Below are 16,437 nucleotides of genomic sequence, written 5' to 3'. Positions count from 1 at the left end.
GCATGGCTGGAAGCTGAGGCTTGCAGGAGGCAGGTGGGTGTTATTGGGGCAGTGTAGCTATGGTTATCTGGGAAGGCTTCCAGGCTGCGCAGGCACTGGGCGTTGGGGGTCTGCACAGTAGGCTGCGTGGACTCAGCCCTGGAATCCACGGTCCCGCGCAGCAGCCGTCTGGGATCTCAGAGGCCGCGGCTCTGGACAGCAGAAGTCAGCTTAAGCCGGGCTGGGGGGCGGGGGCGACCACAGGGTTCTCTCGGCTCCTCCCTTCGGTGTGCGGGGCGGGAAGCGGTTTCTGCCTCCCCACATCTTCCTCCTCTGGCCTGCAGCCCCTTCTCCCGGATCCCGGAGCCGCCTGGGAGCCCCTGTCCAGGGCGGGCGGGGCGGGGGGGGGGCGCTGCGAGGAGACTCCCGCCTCCCCCCTCCCCCCCCAAGCACGGCCACACTTCCTGCCGCGGACCGTGCGCGGCTAAGGTGGCAGCTCCGCTGTCCTTACTTTCCTGGACTCGGGTTGATTGTCAACGGTTCGGTTCTAAGAGGAACCACCGCTCAGGTTGGGCCCTCGGAGAAAGATCAAGAAAGCGTCAGCAGCAAGACCAGGAGTCACTCGGCAGGAGCCTCCTGGAAGGCCCACTTCGTGCTGGGTTTGTGGGTACCCTCCAGATCCAGGGCCCCACTTTGCAGAACTGGAGAAGTAGGACGTCCAACTAGGGACAGCTCCATTTTGAAACAGCCCCCTCCCAGGACCCAGGAGAGCACAAAGGAGGCGCCCCCTGCTCTCGGCCCTTGGGGCCCCTTCACCCCACCCCAGCTCTGCGGACGCCGACCGAAGGCCCCACCCCCAAGCTGGGAGCGCTCAGCGCGGGCGACCTCAGTTCCCCCTTCTGCACAATGGGTGGGCGGCCGAGGCGGTGCGCCCGGGGACGCCGCGGGGGAGGGGCCGCGGCGGGCTCCGAGGGCGGCCGGAAGGGGTGTGAGTGCGGGGGCGGGCCCCGCGCCGCCCCGCCCCGGGGAGGGAGCCCGGGGCGCAGCATCCTGGCGCGGACCTCAGCCGGCGCCGCCACTTGCCGTCGGGGAAGGTCCCAGCGCGGACATGGCTTCGCGCGGTGCCCGCCCGGGCCCGAGCCCCCCGCGCCCGGTGCACTAGAAGAGGCAGCCTCGACGGCGCAGACGGCCGGGGCGGGCAGCATGGAGGCAGCGCACCTGCTCCGGGCTGCCGACGTGCTGCGCCACTTCTCGGTGACAGCGGAGGGCGGCCTGAGCCCAGCGCAGGTGACCGGCGCGCGGGAGCGCTACGGCCCCAACGGTGAGCGCGCGGGCCGGGCCGGGCAGCGGGGCGGCGCGCGCCCCAATCTCAGGTTGCCCCCCCTGGCTTGCGGCCTCAGGGCGGCCCTCTAGCCTCCCAGCTCCCAGCCCCCGCGGGCGCGCAGGAAGCCAGGGCTCCGGAAATCTCCTAAGATGCTCTTTGGGGCACCTTGTGGGGCACCTTCGCAGGGGTCGGGGCTGGGGCGGCAGAGCTGGGTTGGGAGACCAGACGTCTCGTTCTCCGAGTGGTCCTGCGTCCGTCCCACGCCCCCCGGGGCTGCCGGCCACCCCCGCAAGCCTTGGCACAGCCCCATCCGTGGTGGTCGCTGGACTCTGCCCCGCAGCCGCCCGCACCGTGCAGGTGCAGACCCTGAGACGGCTGCAGGGACAACCGGGGACGCTGAGGCCCAGCTGGTCCCGAGTGGGTCCCCCAGGGCTTCATAAAACGCCCAAGAAGGTGCAGCCTGTTAGCCCCCACCCCCACCCCTACCGCCAGGTCTTCCTCTTTCTGTGACTGAGGCGGATGTGGCTGGCGGGAGCCGGCGGGGGCTTGAACGGCTGGGGCCGAGACCCACCTTGCTGGGGTGGCAGACCCCAGGCCGCACGCACGGGGTTGCCAGGGCGGCTCTTCCCTGGCGGGGCGTTGTGGGGCGGCGCCTGGCCATCTCTGGGTAGGGGGTGGGAGGGGCATCACTTCTTGCTCACCTTCTTCCCAGGAAGGTGGGCCTCTCCTTTGAGTCTCTGAAGGGGGGCGATGTAGAAGGAGGTCCCCATCCCGTGTCCCTTCTAGACACGACCTGGGGCATCCTTGGCTCCTTTTGGGACCTGGGGAGCCTCACCCTTTCGGGGTTCCCAGCCAGCCAGAGGGAAGGGGGCCCTGACTTGGGGTCCTCTGCTCAGGGCTGGCTGAGAATTCACCAACAGCTGTCAGAAGCGGGGCTGAGGGTTTTGTATCGGTTTATGAAAACCACCTCTTATATAAATATTATCTTTCTGGAACAGAAATCCTTTTTCAAAAAAAATTAGTTGCTATATTTAGTTGGGCTGTGGGAGGAACTGGGGAGATAAATATTATTTAATATCCCCCATTAGTGACTCGGCAAGGAGGGTGTCATTTGCTGTAGGCTGGCAGGGCTGCGGTGGGGGGAGCCTCCACCTTGGGAATCCCGACTCCGTGAGAAGCTGCAGACCTAGGCCCAGGCCTTGCTTCTGTCCTGGGACTCACACAGGTTCCCCCTGGGCTGGACCCTGGCCCAGGCCCTCTGCCTCCATCAGAGGAGCTGGCTGGAGGGAGGGAGCCCCTAGCTCTGCCCCTTGCCAGCCTCCAGTGTTGGGTAAGGGGTGAGGGGGTACCCTGGCCACAGATCACCTGTGCGAGGTGTTGGGTGTGGATGTGGCCTCTGTGTGGTGTGCAGATCCCCAGGAAGGTGGGTGTGGGAGGAAAAGAGCTGCCCTGGTTGCTGTGTGTCTTGCTAGGGTTCCTAGTACAAGCTGGCACTCATTGAGCGCTTACTGTATGCTAGGCCTTGTTCTCGGCCCTTTGTCAGCCACGATCTCATTTCGTTCCCCCCTCCAACAGTTATAGGAGGTAAGGTCTGTTGTCATCCCCACTTGACAGAGCAGGACACTGAGGCACCAGGTTAAGCAGCTTGCCCAAGGTCACAGAGTAAGCACTGGGGCTGGTCCTGTGTGCCAGTTCCTTCCTGGCCTCAGTTTCCCCATCTTACAAGAGGGTCGCAGGTCTCCTAGCCTAGTCCAGCATTGCCCCCAGCCCCTTTGGCCTCCGCCGTCTTCCTTAGGAAGCATTCCAGAGCCCTGGAAGCCGTCAGGTGAGCAGAGGACAGCCAGCTGCGCCTTCCTGCCTCACGTTCTCCTCCGCCCATGGCCAGGGCGTCGGTGGGCGCTGGTGGCCTCCAACCTCTGGGCTGGGGCTGGAAGGGTTTTGAACCCTGGCTCAGCTCCTTCGTGGCTGTGCAACCCTGGACAAGGCACCTCACCTCTCTGTGCCTTGTTTTCCTCATGCTGAAGGAGGCTATGGTGAGACCCGACTCACCAGGCTGTTGATGAGTATTTAGTCAGGCCGTGTATACCCAGGGAACCTGTCCCTGTAGCCCAGAAGGCTGGACCAGCCTCTTGGCCAGAAGCACTGGGGACTGGGGTGGGCGGGGCCTGGGGGGGAACACCCCAGGGACTTGTGTCTCCCGCCCAGGAGTCTGTGCACCTGCATGGTGGGTCGTTAGCACTGGAAACCACAAAGAAGTCATTTGCTTAAGTCCTGAAGTTTGCAAATTCTGCCAGGGGAGGGAGGGGCAGAGGCAGGACCTTCCCCCCTCCCCCCCGACAGAGACCTTCGAGCTGGGGGTGCTGAGCTCTGCAGGGTAGTCGGTGTGGACCAGCCAGGAGTCACTGCCAAATGCCCTCTGTCCCAGCCCCATCATGGAGCTGGGTCCTCAGAGACCCCAGCAGGGCAGTGGGCGGGGACTTCCGGTCCAGGGCCTCTTGTGGTGCTTAGAGCTCAGCTTCCTGGGGGAGGGGCTGCTTTTCCATCTTTTAGACTTTTTTTTTAAGATTTTGTCAATTTGTTTGAAAGGCAGAGTTACAGAGCGTGAGAGAGAGAGAGAGAGTGAGAGAGAGAGAATGACAATGAGAGAGAGATCTTCCATCTGTTGGTTCACTCCCCAAATAGCCACAGCAGCTGGGGCTACAGCAGGCTGAATCCAGGAGCCAGGAGCTTCTTCCAGGTCTTCCACATGGGTGCAGGGGCCCAAGGACTTGCACCATCGTCTGTTGCTTTCCCAGGCACATTAGTAGGGAGCTGGATCAGAAGTGGAGCAGCCAGGACTCGAACCGGCGTCCACCTGGGATGCTGGCACTGCATACAGTGGTTTCACCCTCTGAGCCACAGCGCCAACTCCTAGATTTTTTTTTTTTTTAAGATAAATTTGCACACAGTACAACAGGTGCCATATCCCTGGGGTTCCCAGTTTCTTGCATCTCCTTTCCAAGATGGTCTGGACATACACGTACAGGGGGCTGGGATCTTCTTTGACACAAAGGAGTGGGTTACCTGGGCCGCTGAGCCCCTGCTCTCCTGGGACGGCTCCCTGGACAGCACCCCTTGGTCTCCTAGTGGCTGTGCAGAGTTCTGCCCTAGGGCCAGCTCAGCTTCCTCTGCTTCAGCTTCCCATGGTTGCTTGGTTTGTGCCCAGCCCTGCTAGCACACATGGCCTCGCAGGGAGCATCCTCGTCCCCATGTCGGTCACACACCTGTGAATGCCACCAAAGGATGCACTCCTAGAAGGGGACCCGCTGGCTCACAGCAGGGGTTTGCCACCTTGGCGGCTGTGGCTGTACTGTCCGACCTGTGTGTTTCCCAGCGCTCATGCAGCACGGCGGGTGCCTGGACATGTTGGTCTTTGCCCATCTGATAGACAAGTGTCCTCTCCTAGCTTTAGACGTTGTGACTCTCAGCTTACAGTTAGCTTGAGGAGCTGTTTGTCATTGTGTCGCTGAATGAGCTGCTCGCCTCGTTTGCTAGATGGGAGCCAAGGCTGGAGAGGCTGGATTAGGTTTGGCCCACCCCTAGAGGCCCTGGAGAGCCCAGTGACATGAGAGCCAGGCAGGATCCCCTGGGGTCTCTGTGGTAGGAGTGGACAGGCCTGGCACCTGCCATCCTGGGCCTCACACTGCCCATCTGTGCAGTGGGTGTGATGGCCCAAAGGGCTGCCAGGTGGGAGGCGTTGTCCTGATGTCTTGCCTGTGTCCTTGTTTCCTGCCCTCAGCCCAGGCCCCATTTGACACTGGAGCATGGCAGGCCCATGTGGATGGTTCTCGGAAACCGGGCTATGGGAGTGGGGCAGGGTGGGGGGAGTTCAGAGTGGTCCCCCTTGCTGTGTGGCCTTGGGAAGATGGCCCCTCCTTTTCTGTGTCTTCCTGGGTGTAGCAGAGAAGGGACCTTGCCCCGCACCAACTGACAGGGACTCTGCATTGGAGGGGATATGGTTTGCTGTGGCCCTTCCGAAGCTCAAGGTTTTCCAGGCTTGGTCCTTGGTTCTGTCGCACTGGACCTTGGTGGGCAGCATTAGCTCCCCACTCCAGCCCCTAGGAGCAGGGTCAGGTCTCCCCCAGCTGGACCCCTTCATCTCCGTGCACCCTTAGGCAGAGCCCCGGCTGCCCCACACTGTGGCCAGGCATGCCAAGGCTGAGCACAGCCTTTGCCAGGTGAGCCACGTGAGCCGGTGGGCAGGGGGGACCCTGCAGGCCCCACAGTGGTCCCCGCGGCACAGGGCCAGCCTGTCCACTCCAGGCGGACCCTGGAGACCAGGGCATGGCCAGGTGGGCCCCACCCTGCCAGGGCCTCTCCCTGCCTATGCAAGTGGCCATTTAATTGCTCTGTAAATTTACCTTTGAGGAAGACTTTGGTGAGTACCTGCCTCTCCCGGCTGGAACTGACATTTAGAAGCCGAAATACCAGTTTCCAGTGCTGCAGGCAGGAAAGCGTGCAGGGGGCATTAGGAGAGCAGGTGGCACATGGAGCCTGGGGGGATCCTGGTGGGAGCTGTGGCCCTGCACCGCCTCCCTTCTCAGGGGCCCCAGCACAGGGCCTCAATGGAGGAGCTATTGAGTAAACAATTGCTGGGAGGGCTCCTGTGGGCCTGGAGATGACTCAGGCCCTCCCCGCCCTGGAGGTGCTCCGCTGAGGGGGGAGCAAGGTGATGAGGTGGGGGAGGGGGCTTTTCGGGGATGCCTTCCTGGTAGGGTGGGGTTCAGATGAGGCGACAGGGCAGGGTTGTCTGGGCAGAAGGAATGACGAAAGCCAACGATGGGAGGAGAAGCTTTTGGCAGGGCGGGGGGGAGGTGGCAATCCTAAGACGTCCTGCTTGGCTGGCAGACGGACCTGGTTCTGAAGGGCAGCTTGGGGCAGAGCCAGGAAAGCCTTGAAGGCCATACTCAGGTGCCGAGGTCTCTCTGCTGTGTCCAAGGACAGCCTAAGACGGTCTGAGAGTAGGGCACAGGCCGGGTTGTTCGGGCACACAGGGTTTTACTGAGCACCTGCTGTGTGCCGGGCGCTGTTCTAGGTGCTGGAGACGCCACGCTGAGCACAGCTCCGCTGTTGTGGAACTTGTGTCCTTGTGGAACTTGTGGCTGGGCGCCCACTCCCTGTGGGCCCTGCACTGTTAGGTGCTTTATGCCTGTCCGTCTTCGCAGCCATCTTAGCCAGTGATTCCTTTCCCTCCCCCTTTGTGCAAATTGGAAAGCTGAGATGCAGAGTTCAGTGGCCGTAGCACTACCAAGTGAAAGAGCAGGACTGGAGCTCAAACCCTCTGGACCAGGTTCCTGGCTTTAAGCCTCGAAGCTTCTCTGATCACATCCCCTCCACCTCGACTAGGATCTGCAGGCTTCGTCCCAGGCTCCTCCAGGCAGCCCCACACCAGGCAGTGGGGGCAGAGCCAGGGTGGGCTGGGAGATGTCATCCTGTGAGAGAGCCCGGGCGAGAATAGCAGGGCTGCCTGGCCCAGCCGGAGATCTGGGAGGGAGCACACCTGTCGCCATCTCTGTCCAGTGCGGCCCAGCACCAAGGGGCTGGCAGGGCCGGGGCATTCTCCCCACTTAGCACCGGGGCATGTGGTACTGCTGAGGGTCCAGTGTCACCACTTCCCCAGGGACCAGCTCAGACTCCCCATGTGGCCTGTGGTTCCCAAGGGGCCACCCAGCGTCTCCCAGCCCCTCTGGGTTCATGTGTGGGGAGAACTGGGTCCCAGGGGGTTTTGGCGAGACGGACATATTCGGAGGACACCAGGCCTCTGCAGGCAAGGCCTAGTAACCCCCGACAGACACCACCTGTGAGGACGCAGGGATGGTGTTGGCTGGTGGCACGGGGGCCATGGTACAGGAGCAGGCTGATTGATGGGATGAGGGCATCCAGCCCAGCAGTCAGGATGAGGGACACCAGGTGTTTTCAGGCGAGCCTGGAGAGAGGGGGCAGGAACTGGGGTAGGGAAGGCAGGAGACCCAGAGCAGGCAGTGACAGCCAGACTCTGCCTGAGCTCAGAACCCAACCCTGCTGCTGCCCAGCTGTGTGGCCATGGACAGGGGACTGCACCTCTCTGAGCTCCCGTTGTCTGCTCAGTTCAGGGGAGTAGTAACAGCAGGAATTGTAAGAGACACCGCACCCCAGGTGTGCACACAACATCTGGCGCTGCTGTGTGGGTTGCTGCCCTTGTCCCACTAGCAGAGCACATGCAGGTAGGTGCCCAGGCTCTTTCTGTCTATGGAAGACCCCAGATCACGGCTTGGAGCGTGGTTCGTGCTCAGTGAATGTGGAGCTTGGTAATGATGATGATGTTAACAGTCCCAGCAGCCCTTCCAGGGGGAGCTCAGGGCCCCACAGCGAGTCAGAGGCAGCACCAGGACCAAGCCTGGTGCAGCCAGCAAGCCCGGGGGGAGGGCTTGCTGAGCCTCCCTGGGTGGCTGGGTGAGGGTGGGAAGGGAGCCTTTGGTAGAAGCTACATGGTTCTGGCAGAGGTAGGTTACTGGGGTAACAACCCCCGAATCTCAGTTCGCCAGGGGCAACTGAGTCAGCCGGGGCTCCGTGGTTCCTTCCCCTGGGGACTGGGGTCGACAGAGCATAGTGCACTCGCAGGTCACTGGTTGCTGTGGCAGCGGGCCGGAGAGCGCTGGTCCTACCAGTGCTGTCCAGTAAGGCAGCCGCCAGCCTCGTGCAGCTGCTGACATTTAAATGAATGAAAGGGGCCGGGCGATCGGTGCAGAGGTTAAGAGGCCAATACTGGAGTGCGTGGTTCAAGTCCTGGCTCCGCTTCCAATGCCACCTTCCTGCTGATGTGCACCATGGGAGGCGACAGGTGATGGCTCCAGTGCTTGGGTCCCTGCCACCCACATGGGCGACTCGGGTTGAGGCTTCATACTGGCGGCTGTGGGCATCTGGGGAGTGAGCCAATGGGTGGGTGCTCTCTGTCTCTCTGCCTTTCGAGTAACAAAAAAAAAAGCCAAATCTGTTTTTGAGAGGTCACAGTTTCAGGTGGTTCTCTTTAAAGAAGGAAAGGAGGGAGGGAGGGAGAGGGGGAGGGAGAGGGGGAGGGAGGGGGAGGGAGGGGGAGGGAAGGAGAATGAAAGGTGGGTCACCGTAGAAACTGTTTCCCAGCTGCACCAGCTGCATTCCAGGGGCTCAGTACCACGTGTGGCTGGCGGCCGCCATAGTGGACAGCACAGACACGAGAACACTTCAGTCACTGCAGCACGTTCTGCTGGACAGTGGCCATCTACAGAATCTTGCACCAAAAACTCCGTGCTCTGTCCCAGAACTAATAGGCAGGCTTCTTTTCCAAACTCAGGCGAGGGCAGGCTGTGGGAAGCCAGGAAGTGTGATCACAAGCTGGAGGGAACCAGAGATAGTCGGGGAACCCCATGGTGACCATCAAAGAGTGGGTCCTGGGTCAATGTGGGTGAGGGAGCGGGAGGGGCTAGCCAGGTGGACGGGTAGAGAAAGGGTAAGTTGGGAGGCCGCTGAGGCAGGCAGAATGCATCTTGGGGCAGGGGGATCTAGAACAGGTGACGTGTGTCCTAGCCCCAGGCCCTGCTCTGCCCAGAATTAATGCCCTAGAGAACAGGCGGTCAGGTGAGACTTCGTTGTCGACTCTGCCCTTGGCCAGGTGCTCTGACAAGGTGAGGGCATTAGGAGTCTCTTGGGAAGAGCCCAACACGGGCCCCAAGGTTGACACTGTTCTGAGTTGAGGCAGGGGCATGGCTGTGATGACCTCAAAAAGACCCTACTCTATTGGAGAATTAGCCCAGAAACCAGGGCTGGCCCTTCCCCCGCCTTTCCTGTTCGCTTCAGTTAAATAGATCAGAAGGAAAAAGTCTGTTTGATTTTAATCTCGACGCAGGACACTGGAGATTACATTTTCCACGGAAAATGTCAGCCGTTGCCTAAAATAGGACTTTGGAGAAAATGCTAGAAAGTGTATTTTTAGGTTATGTGCTTCCCTCCCTGGACCCCTGCAGTCCAGAGGCTGTTCGATAATTTCTGTCATTCGGCTGCCAGGTGCAGCCTCCACACCTCCCAGACAGGTGGTCGGGGGAGAGGGCTCCCACGGGACCAATGCTTGCAGACCAGAAACAGGTGGACAAGGGCCAGTTCTTGCACCTGTGATCCAGGGCCCGGACTCCCATCCTGCCTGGATGTCCGAGGCAGCCAGTTCCACCTGGTTGAAAAGGTGAATCAGGAAATGTAGGAGACAGAAGAGAAAGCCATGCACAAAGCAAGGCAGGTGCTTTTTTCTGTTTGGAAACAGCCTTCTTGGGAGGGGACTGAGCTGGTAGTGGGAGGGGGGTTCTGGCTGTGCAGGGGGAGCCCCCAGGCAGGGTGGGGCTCGGACGGCTGATTTCACTGCAGACCTTGTCCAGGTGGTCTGGAGAGGCAGGTGTGACAGAGGCCGGGTGAGCCAAGGGAACCTGAGCCAATGTTCTCAATTTGAGGAGGGGGCTCCCTTGCATGAGAGTGGGAGATGCTGAACAGGGCAGCCATGAGCACGCCTGACTGTATGACCTCAAGGGTCCCTTCTGTAGGCCTTAATTTCCCCTCTGTGAAATGAGGGAGGGGCTCTGGTGCTGGGTCACGTGAACCAAGCCTTTGAGATTGTCCTCACCTGGAGGAGGGTGGGGATGCTAATGGCCCGTGTGTGAGCTCCAAGAGCTGCGAGGACGTGGCCAGAGCGTGGCGGTGGCCAGGTGGGCATAGTGGGGAGGGGGCCCCACTGAGTAACCCGCTTGTCTCTTGTCTCCTCCCGGCTCCTGTGGCTGCCTGGATCCTGCAGAGCTCCCAACGGAGGAAGGTGAGGCTTGGGCCCCCAGCTGTCAGGCTATCCCCCCCACTCCACCCCCACCCCCAGCGCAGCCAGTCTGAGCTGCACAGAGCCTTGGCTCTCCCTCTCGAAACCGCAGGCAGCTCGTGGGCTGAGCAGTCTCCAGGGCCCGGCCTCACGCGCTGCTCCTGTTCCCAGGGAAGTCCCTGTGGGCGCTGGTGCTGGAGCAGTTTGAGGACCTGCTGGTGCGAATCCTGCTGCTGGCTGCCCTGGTCTCCTTCGTAAGTAGGGCCCCGCCTGCCGTCCTGTGGTCCTGGGCAGCCTGGGAGGGACAGGCAGGCCCAGGCCACGCTCAGAGTCCACAGGGCGGCCCTTGGAGTACCAGGCAGCCCTCGGCCTGCTCCTGGCCTCCACAGACCCCCTGCCCGGCTCAGACTGCAGCTCCCGTGTGTGAGCCCCAGCCCTGGACTTCCAGCGCCCATCTGCCCCCTCCAGCTCACCTTCTACGGCTGTAGGGGGTGCTTTCAGCAGCCCTGGCTGACCCCACCCCTCCCTGTCTCCACCCAGAATCCTCACCGCAGCTCTGGACACTTGGCACCAGCTCATTCTTTGGGGCCTGGGGCAGGAGTCCCTGGCCCATGCACTGCAGGGTGGTAGCCACTTCTCTGGCCTCTGCCCACCAGTCTTCAGCCGGTGCCAAACAACCCGGGGGTGAAACAGGCCTTGGCCGAGCACCGCTGCCTTAGCCTCCTCCCGACTGCAGCATGGGGGACCCGTCCTGGCCTTGGGGCTGGGGTGGAACCTGGGTGAAGGAGCCAGAGCAGCACAAGGCCAGCAGGGCCAGAGAGGAGCCCTGTAGGCGGACACGACCTATGCTGCCCACTCCACCCCCAGCAGGACCTGGAGAGGAGACCTTGTCTTGGTGACCAGGACAGCAGGACACCTAGGTGGTGGTGGTGGCAGCGGGGAGTGGCTCTTCCCTCCGGCCAGTGTGTCGTGTAGTCTCCTGGCCACTGTTCTTGTAGAAATCCAGGGCCTACACTGAAAAAGTCTGCTGGTGCGGATGCTGGAAATGGCTGAGCCCAGAGGGAGCCTGTGTCCTTCACAGCACGAATGGACCCACAGAGGGGGCATGACGAGTACCTGCGTGGGCTGAGTGGACGTGGGGCTGGAGCTGCTCCCAGCTCCCAGCCTGGGTGATGCCGCCCTGGCCAGTCGCCCCTGGACACAAGTGAGCGTCAGCATCACCAGGGGCCTTCTAAAACCTGATTTCTGGGACACGCTCCAGTCTCTGACTAGAAAGATCTGGGTTGGGCCCAAGAATTATTTTGAACCCGTCCCCAGGTGCTGCTGTGTGATGGCCTGGGTGGCTATCCAAGGCTTTCTCAACACAGGGGAGCAGGTCCGGGCCCACGGCTTGGCCCAACACACAGCTCTGACCCCGCAGGTCCTGGCCTGGTTTGAGGAGGGGGAGGAGACCACGACGGCCTTCGTGGAGCCCCTGGTCATCATGCTGATCCTCGTGGCCAATGCCATCGTGGGCGTGTGGCAGGTGGGGGCACATGGGGGTGGGACCCAGACCCGGGGTCTCCCAGCCACCAGGTGCGCCCTCCACCTGGAGGTCCCCTTGTCCCCAGCTCCCTCGCAGGGGGTGGCCCCCAGGGGACAGCAGGGGCACAGGGCCGACTGCCTGTTCTACAGGAGCGCAACGCTGAGAGCGCCATCGAGGCCCTGAAGGAGTACGAGCCGGAAATGGGCAAGGTGATCCGCGCAGACCGCAAGGGCGTGCAGCGGGTCCGCGCCCGGGACATCGTGCCCGGAGACATCGTGGAGGTGGCGGGTAGGCGGGGGCGCCTCCTCCCATCCCTTTCCGGTCCTCTCTAGAGTGGGGCAGGGGTCAACGTGGGGGGTTCCCGTTCAGGCTGCCTCCCAGCCCAGCCCAGCCCAGCTTTGGTACCCTGGGGGGAAGTGGCCAGAGCCACCCTCCCTCAGCCAAGCCATTCTCCTCGTGCAGTGGGAGACAAAGTGCCTGCTGACCTCCGCCTCATCGAGATCAAGTCCACCACACTCAGAGTGGACCAGTCCATCCTGACCGGTGAGGCCTGGAAGCGGGGGCAGGGCAGGGATAGGGCCAGAGGATGGGTATGGCTTTGAGGGGGGGGGGTCTCTGATGTCTGATTCCACGGCCAGGTGAATCCGTGTCCGTGACCAAGCACACGGATGCCATCGCGGACCCCCGAGCTGTGAACCAGGACAAAAAGAACATGCTGTTTTCTGTAAGTTCCTGGGGTGCCTGGGGCCTGTGCCAACACAGTGACACAGCGTTAGGGTGCATCAGAGTCCTAGGGGGAGGGCTCATCGATCATCCACAGTGCCTGCAGGTGTATGGGAGTAGTAAGAGCTTGTGTGTATAACGGCAGTGTGCCTGCTACTATTCTCAGCTCTCTGGTTTACCTTTAATCCTTGCAACAAACCTTCGACGTAAGTTCTCTTGTTATCTGCACTTTGCAACAAGGAACCAGGCTCAGAGAGGTTAAGTACGTCGGGGAGGGTCACACAGTCCGTGAGTGATGGCAGAGCCAGCCTGGGAACTCAGACATCCCGACTGCAGCCTTTCCTCTTAGCTGCTGGGAGAAACCTGCCTGCATCCGGAGAGGGTGCAGAGGGGTTAGAGGATGGTGGGGACAGGCTGTGGCTCAGATAGGAAAACGGACTCCCGGGGTCTCCGTGGAGAGCAATGGGCTCCGTGTGGATGGCAGGGACCGGCCCCTGCGACCTCAGACAGTTAGCAGGGGTACCCACAGGTGTCCCACAATAGCCTCAAGTCAGCGCAGCGCATCAGGGGACCAGAAGGCATGGGCCAGCCAGCCAGAGGGGACAGGAAGTGGCACCCCTGGAATTCTTTGGGGAGTGGCGGCCTCTTTGCAGGGAGGCCTTGGGCCAGCTGCTCTGGGGCAGGGAGGAAGGCTCATGGCAGGCAGCTGGCACTGAGACTCTCAGAGGCCACCAGCCAGAGGGGGTCTGGCTGCCTGCAGGCCACTGCCTTAGTGACCACCCTCACGTGGGGAGCCAGAGCCGTGGCGCCCAGAGCAGGAGCAAGGCTGGGCTGCCAGTAGCACTTGGCCCCGTGCCATGTCCACAGCACATCTGCTTGGAGGGGCACCGGTCTGTTCGCCTCCTTGGAGTAACTCAGTCCTGGACCTCTGTTGGGCCATTCTGTGGAAGAGGCTGCTGAGGCACAAGGCTGGCTGAGCTGCACACTGGGGCTTGCCAGGAATGCATGAGCCTAGGCTGAGGTTCTCTGGACTATTCAGTACGTATGCGTGCACGCTTTACCTGGGATCATAGCCACAGTCCCCTGTGCGTGGCCACGGGGGCTGTTTGTGAGTCCCAGGATGACAGGCCCATGCCATGCTGGTGGATGGCGTGGTCAGTATCAGCCCCGGTGCTAGGCACTGACCCAAATCCCTGCCTTACAGAGCTCACGCTCTCAAGGGAAGACCCAATAAATACATAACCAACGTGGAGAAAAGCAGAGCCATGTAGGGGGCAGGCGCCCTGCCCTGGCCCAGAGGAGTCAGCAGTCCTGGGCCCTGCCTGGTGTTGAGCAGCCCTTCCCCTGTCCTTCCCGCGGCCAGGGCACCAATATCGCATCAGGCAAGGCCGTGGGCGTGGCAGTGGCTACCGGGCTGCACACGGAGCTGGGCAAGATCCGGAGCCAGATGGCGGCGGTGGAGCCGGAGCGCACGCCGCTGCAGCGCAAGCTGGACGAGTTTGGGCGGCAGCTGTCCCGCGCCATCTCCCTGATCTGTGTGGCCGTGTGGGTCATCAACATCGGCCACTTCGCCGACCCGGCCCACGGCGGCTCCTGGCTGCGCGGCGCTGTCTACTACTTCAAGATCGCTGTGGCCCTGGCTGTGGCCGCCATCCCCGAGGGCCTCCCGGCCGTCATCACTACCTGCCTGGCGCTGGGTACGCGGCGCATGGCGCGCAAGAACGCCATCGTGCGGAGCCTGCCGTCCGTGGAGACTCTGGGCTGCACCTCGGTCATCTGCTCGGACAAGACAGGCACCCTCACCACCAATCAGATGTCTGTCTGCCGGGTGAGTGCTGCAGCCAGCTGGGGGCGGGTTCTGCTCGTGCTGTGGTGTGAGGCTGGGCTGGCCGGGCTCCTACCCACAGACCCCTGTCCCTGCTGAGGCAGAGCTGCCGGCTGGCAGGACGTGGCAGACACACCTTGCTGGGCACATGACCCAGGGGCCTGTGTGCTACTGCGGGGCCTGGACTGGCCACTGCCCACCTGCGATCCCGTCTCCTCATCTGACGCCTGGGCATGCGAGCCCTGTCAGGTAACCATCAAAGACATAGCAGAGCGTCAGTACAGCCAGGCTGGGCCTGGAGCCCACCCTCTCCTGCTCCCTCACGACCATGCAGTCCCCATCTGCCACCAGATACGCCAGCTCCAGTGACCTGGGAAGGGCTAGGGCAGGAATTATTTATTCCCTGGAACTTGACCCCACATCCCGGGCCCACTGTCCATATGCTCCACGGATTCCGGCTGAGACACTAGCAGGCTCCTGCTGACCCAGCAGGGTGGTGGGCAGGGAGATGGTGACGGCCATGGGTTTTTCTCTCCCACCTCCACTCCCAGCCGGCTTTACTGCCCTGAGTCCCTGAGCCGCTCCAATCCCTAGGATTTTACCCAGACGGAAGGGTCCTTGACTGAAAGATTTGGAACGGCTGGACAGTGGGCTGTGCCTGCTAGAGGACTGGCCTCAGGAGCAGGGCGGAGGGTGGGGAGCAGGGCGGAAGGTGCGGGGTTGGCCATTGGCTGCCGGGTGGGCTCCTGAGCAGAGGTGGCAGGCGAGGGGTGGGCACCCCTGGGGCTGTGAGCACCTGCAGGTGGGCTCACTCTGGGCTGGAGGGGATAGTACCCCAGAGGTAGGTGGAGGTGTCCTGCCTGGCTCATCTTTTTTTTTTTTTTTTTTAAACATTTATTTATTTGAAAGTCAGAGTTACAGAGAGAGGAGAGGCAGAGAAAGAGGTCTTCCATCTGATGGTTCACTCCCCAGTTGGCCGCAGTGGCTGGAGCTGCGCTGATCCAAAGCCAGGAGCTTCTTCCGGGTCTCCCACGCGGGTGCAGGGGCTCCAGAACTTAGGCCATCTTCTACTGCTTTCCCAGTCCACAGCAGAGAGCTGGATAGGAAGTGGAGTAGCTGGGACTTGAACTGGCGCCCATATGGGATGCCGGTGCTTCAGGCCAGGGTGTTAACCTGCTGAGCCACAGCGCCAGCCCCAAGGGGCTCATCTTCTTGAAGGGAAAGGAGTGGCTGCTGGATTTGGATCCCGCCTTCTCCGCACATTACCAGCGGAGAAACTGAGGCTCAAGGGCTGAGCCATGGGCAAGGACCCAGGCTTCCGGCTCAGTTCAGGGCTCCCTCAGGCTGGCGACTGCTCCCAGGAGCGTGGACCAGATGCCCCCAGGCGTCTCAGGAATCCAGCGCAGACTGACAGGCCAGAACTGGACACACCTGGTGGAGCAGAGGCCCCACCTGGACCCCTTGTTCTCTACCTCCCGGGGCAGCGGAGACACCCGCCCTGGCGTCAAACTGCCTGCCCAGGGAAAGGGGAGGCGGCCAGGCGCGCCTGAGCAGCCCCTGCCCTCCCCAGATGTTCGTGGTAGCCGAGGCCGAAGCGGGCGCCTGCCGTTTGCACGAGTTCACCATCTCGGGGACCACGTACACGCCCGAAGGCGAAGTGTGAGTACATGGAGAGCTGGGGCGGGGCTAGGCGGGACCGCACCGAGGTGTGAATGGGCCAGGCCTCCTAGGGGGCGGGGCCGCGGCTGCAGTACTGACCGGCGGGCTCCGCAGGCGGCAGGGGGCGCTGCCGGTGCGCTGCGGCCAGTTCGACGGGCTGGTGGAGCTGGCGACCATCTGCGCGCTGTGCAACGACTCGGCGCTGGACTACAACGAGGTGTGTGTGCGCTCTCTGTCTCGCCCTACCGAGAATCTCGGCGCTCCGGCAGAAGCTTCTCCCAGCGTCCCAGAGCTCCCCTTGGGAGTGGCGCATCGCAGCAGCGTGGCCACCCCTCGGGCTCAGCCTGGCTCCAAACCCTGCCTCTAGAACTCTTGGGTGGCCCCGTTTGGCCATTCAAGCCAGCCAGATCTTGGCTGGTCCCTTCCCTGAGGCCTCGCGGGGGGGGGGGGGGAGGAGAGGAAGCGTGGGTCAGAGAGAAATTTATAAGCCAAAAATCCCCAGACCTGATGACAGCTTGGGTGAAAGAGAGAGGGAGGCTGTGAGGACTGGGGCTGTC

The 16,437-nt window shown here is 62.1% G+C and overlaps 1 protein-coding gene across 2 annotated transcripts in view; it reads left to right on the top strand.

Moving 5' to 3' along the window:
- Positions 1 to 1,050: 1,050 nt before the first annotated feature.
- The window catches only part of ATP2A3 (ATPase sarcoplasmic/endoplasmic reticulum Ca2+ transporting 3), a 29,469-nt gene continuing 14,082 nt past the window's right edge, over positions 1,051 to 16,437 (top strand). For both annotated transcript variants that reach the window (XM_062216510.1, XM_062216509.1), the window contains exons 1-10: positions 1,051 to 1,300; positions 10,134 to 10,151; positions 10,320 to 10,402; positions 11,569 to 11,673; positions 11,823 to 11,961; positions 12,136 to 12,216; positions 12,312 to 12,397; positions 13,760 to 14,224; positions 15,792 to 15,880; positions 15,995 to 16,097. In XM_062216510.1, coding sequence (XP_062072494.1) covers positions 1,183 to 1,300; positions 10,134 to 10,151; positions 10,320 to 10,402; positions 11,569 to 11,673; positions 11,823 to 11,961; positions 12,136 to 12,216; positions 12,312 to 12,397; positions 13,760 to 14,224; positions 15,792 to 15,880; positions 15,995 to 16,097 — 1,287 coding nt within the window. In that variant the 5' untranslated portion in view covers positions 1,051 to 1,182. The remainder of the gene's footprint in view (positions 1,301 to 10,133; positions 10,152 to 10,319; positions 10,403 to 11,568; positions 11,674 to 11,822; positions 11,962 to 12,135; positions 12,217 to 12,311; positions 12,398 to 13,759; positions 14,225 to 15,791; positions 15,881 to 15,994; positions 16,098 to 16,437) is intronic.

This window comes from Lepus europaeus, chromosome 18 (assembly GCF_033115175.1).
Source record: "Lepus europaeus isolate LE1 chromosome 18, mLepTim1.pri, whole genome shotgun sequence".
NCBI lineage: Eukaryota > Metazoa > Chordata > Mammalia > Lagomorpha > Leporidae > Lepus > Lepus europaeus.
This window is presented reverse-complemented; position numbering and strand designations above follow the sequence as displayed.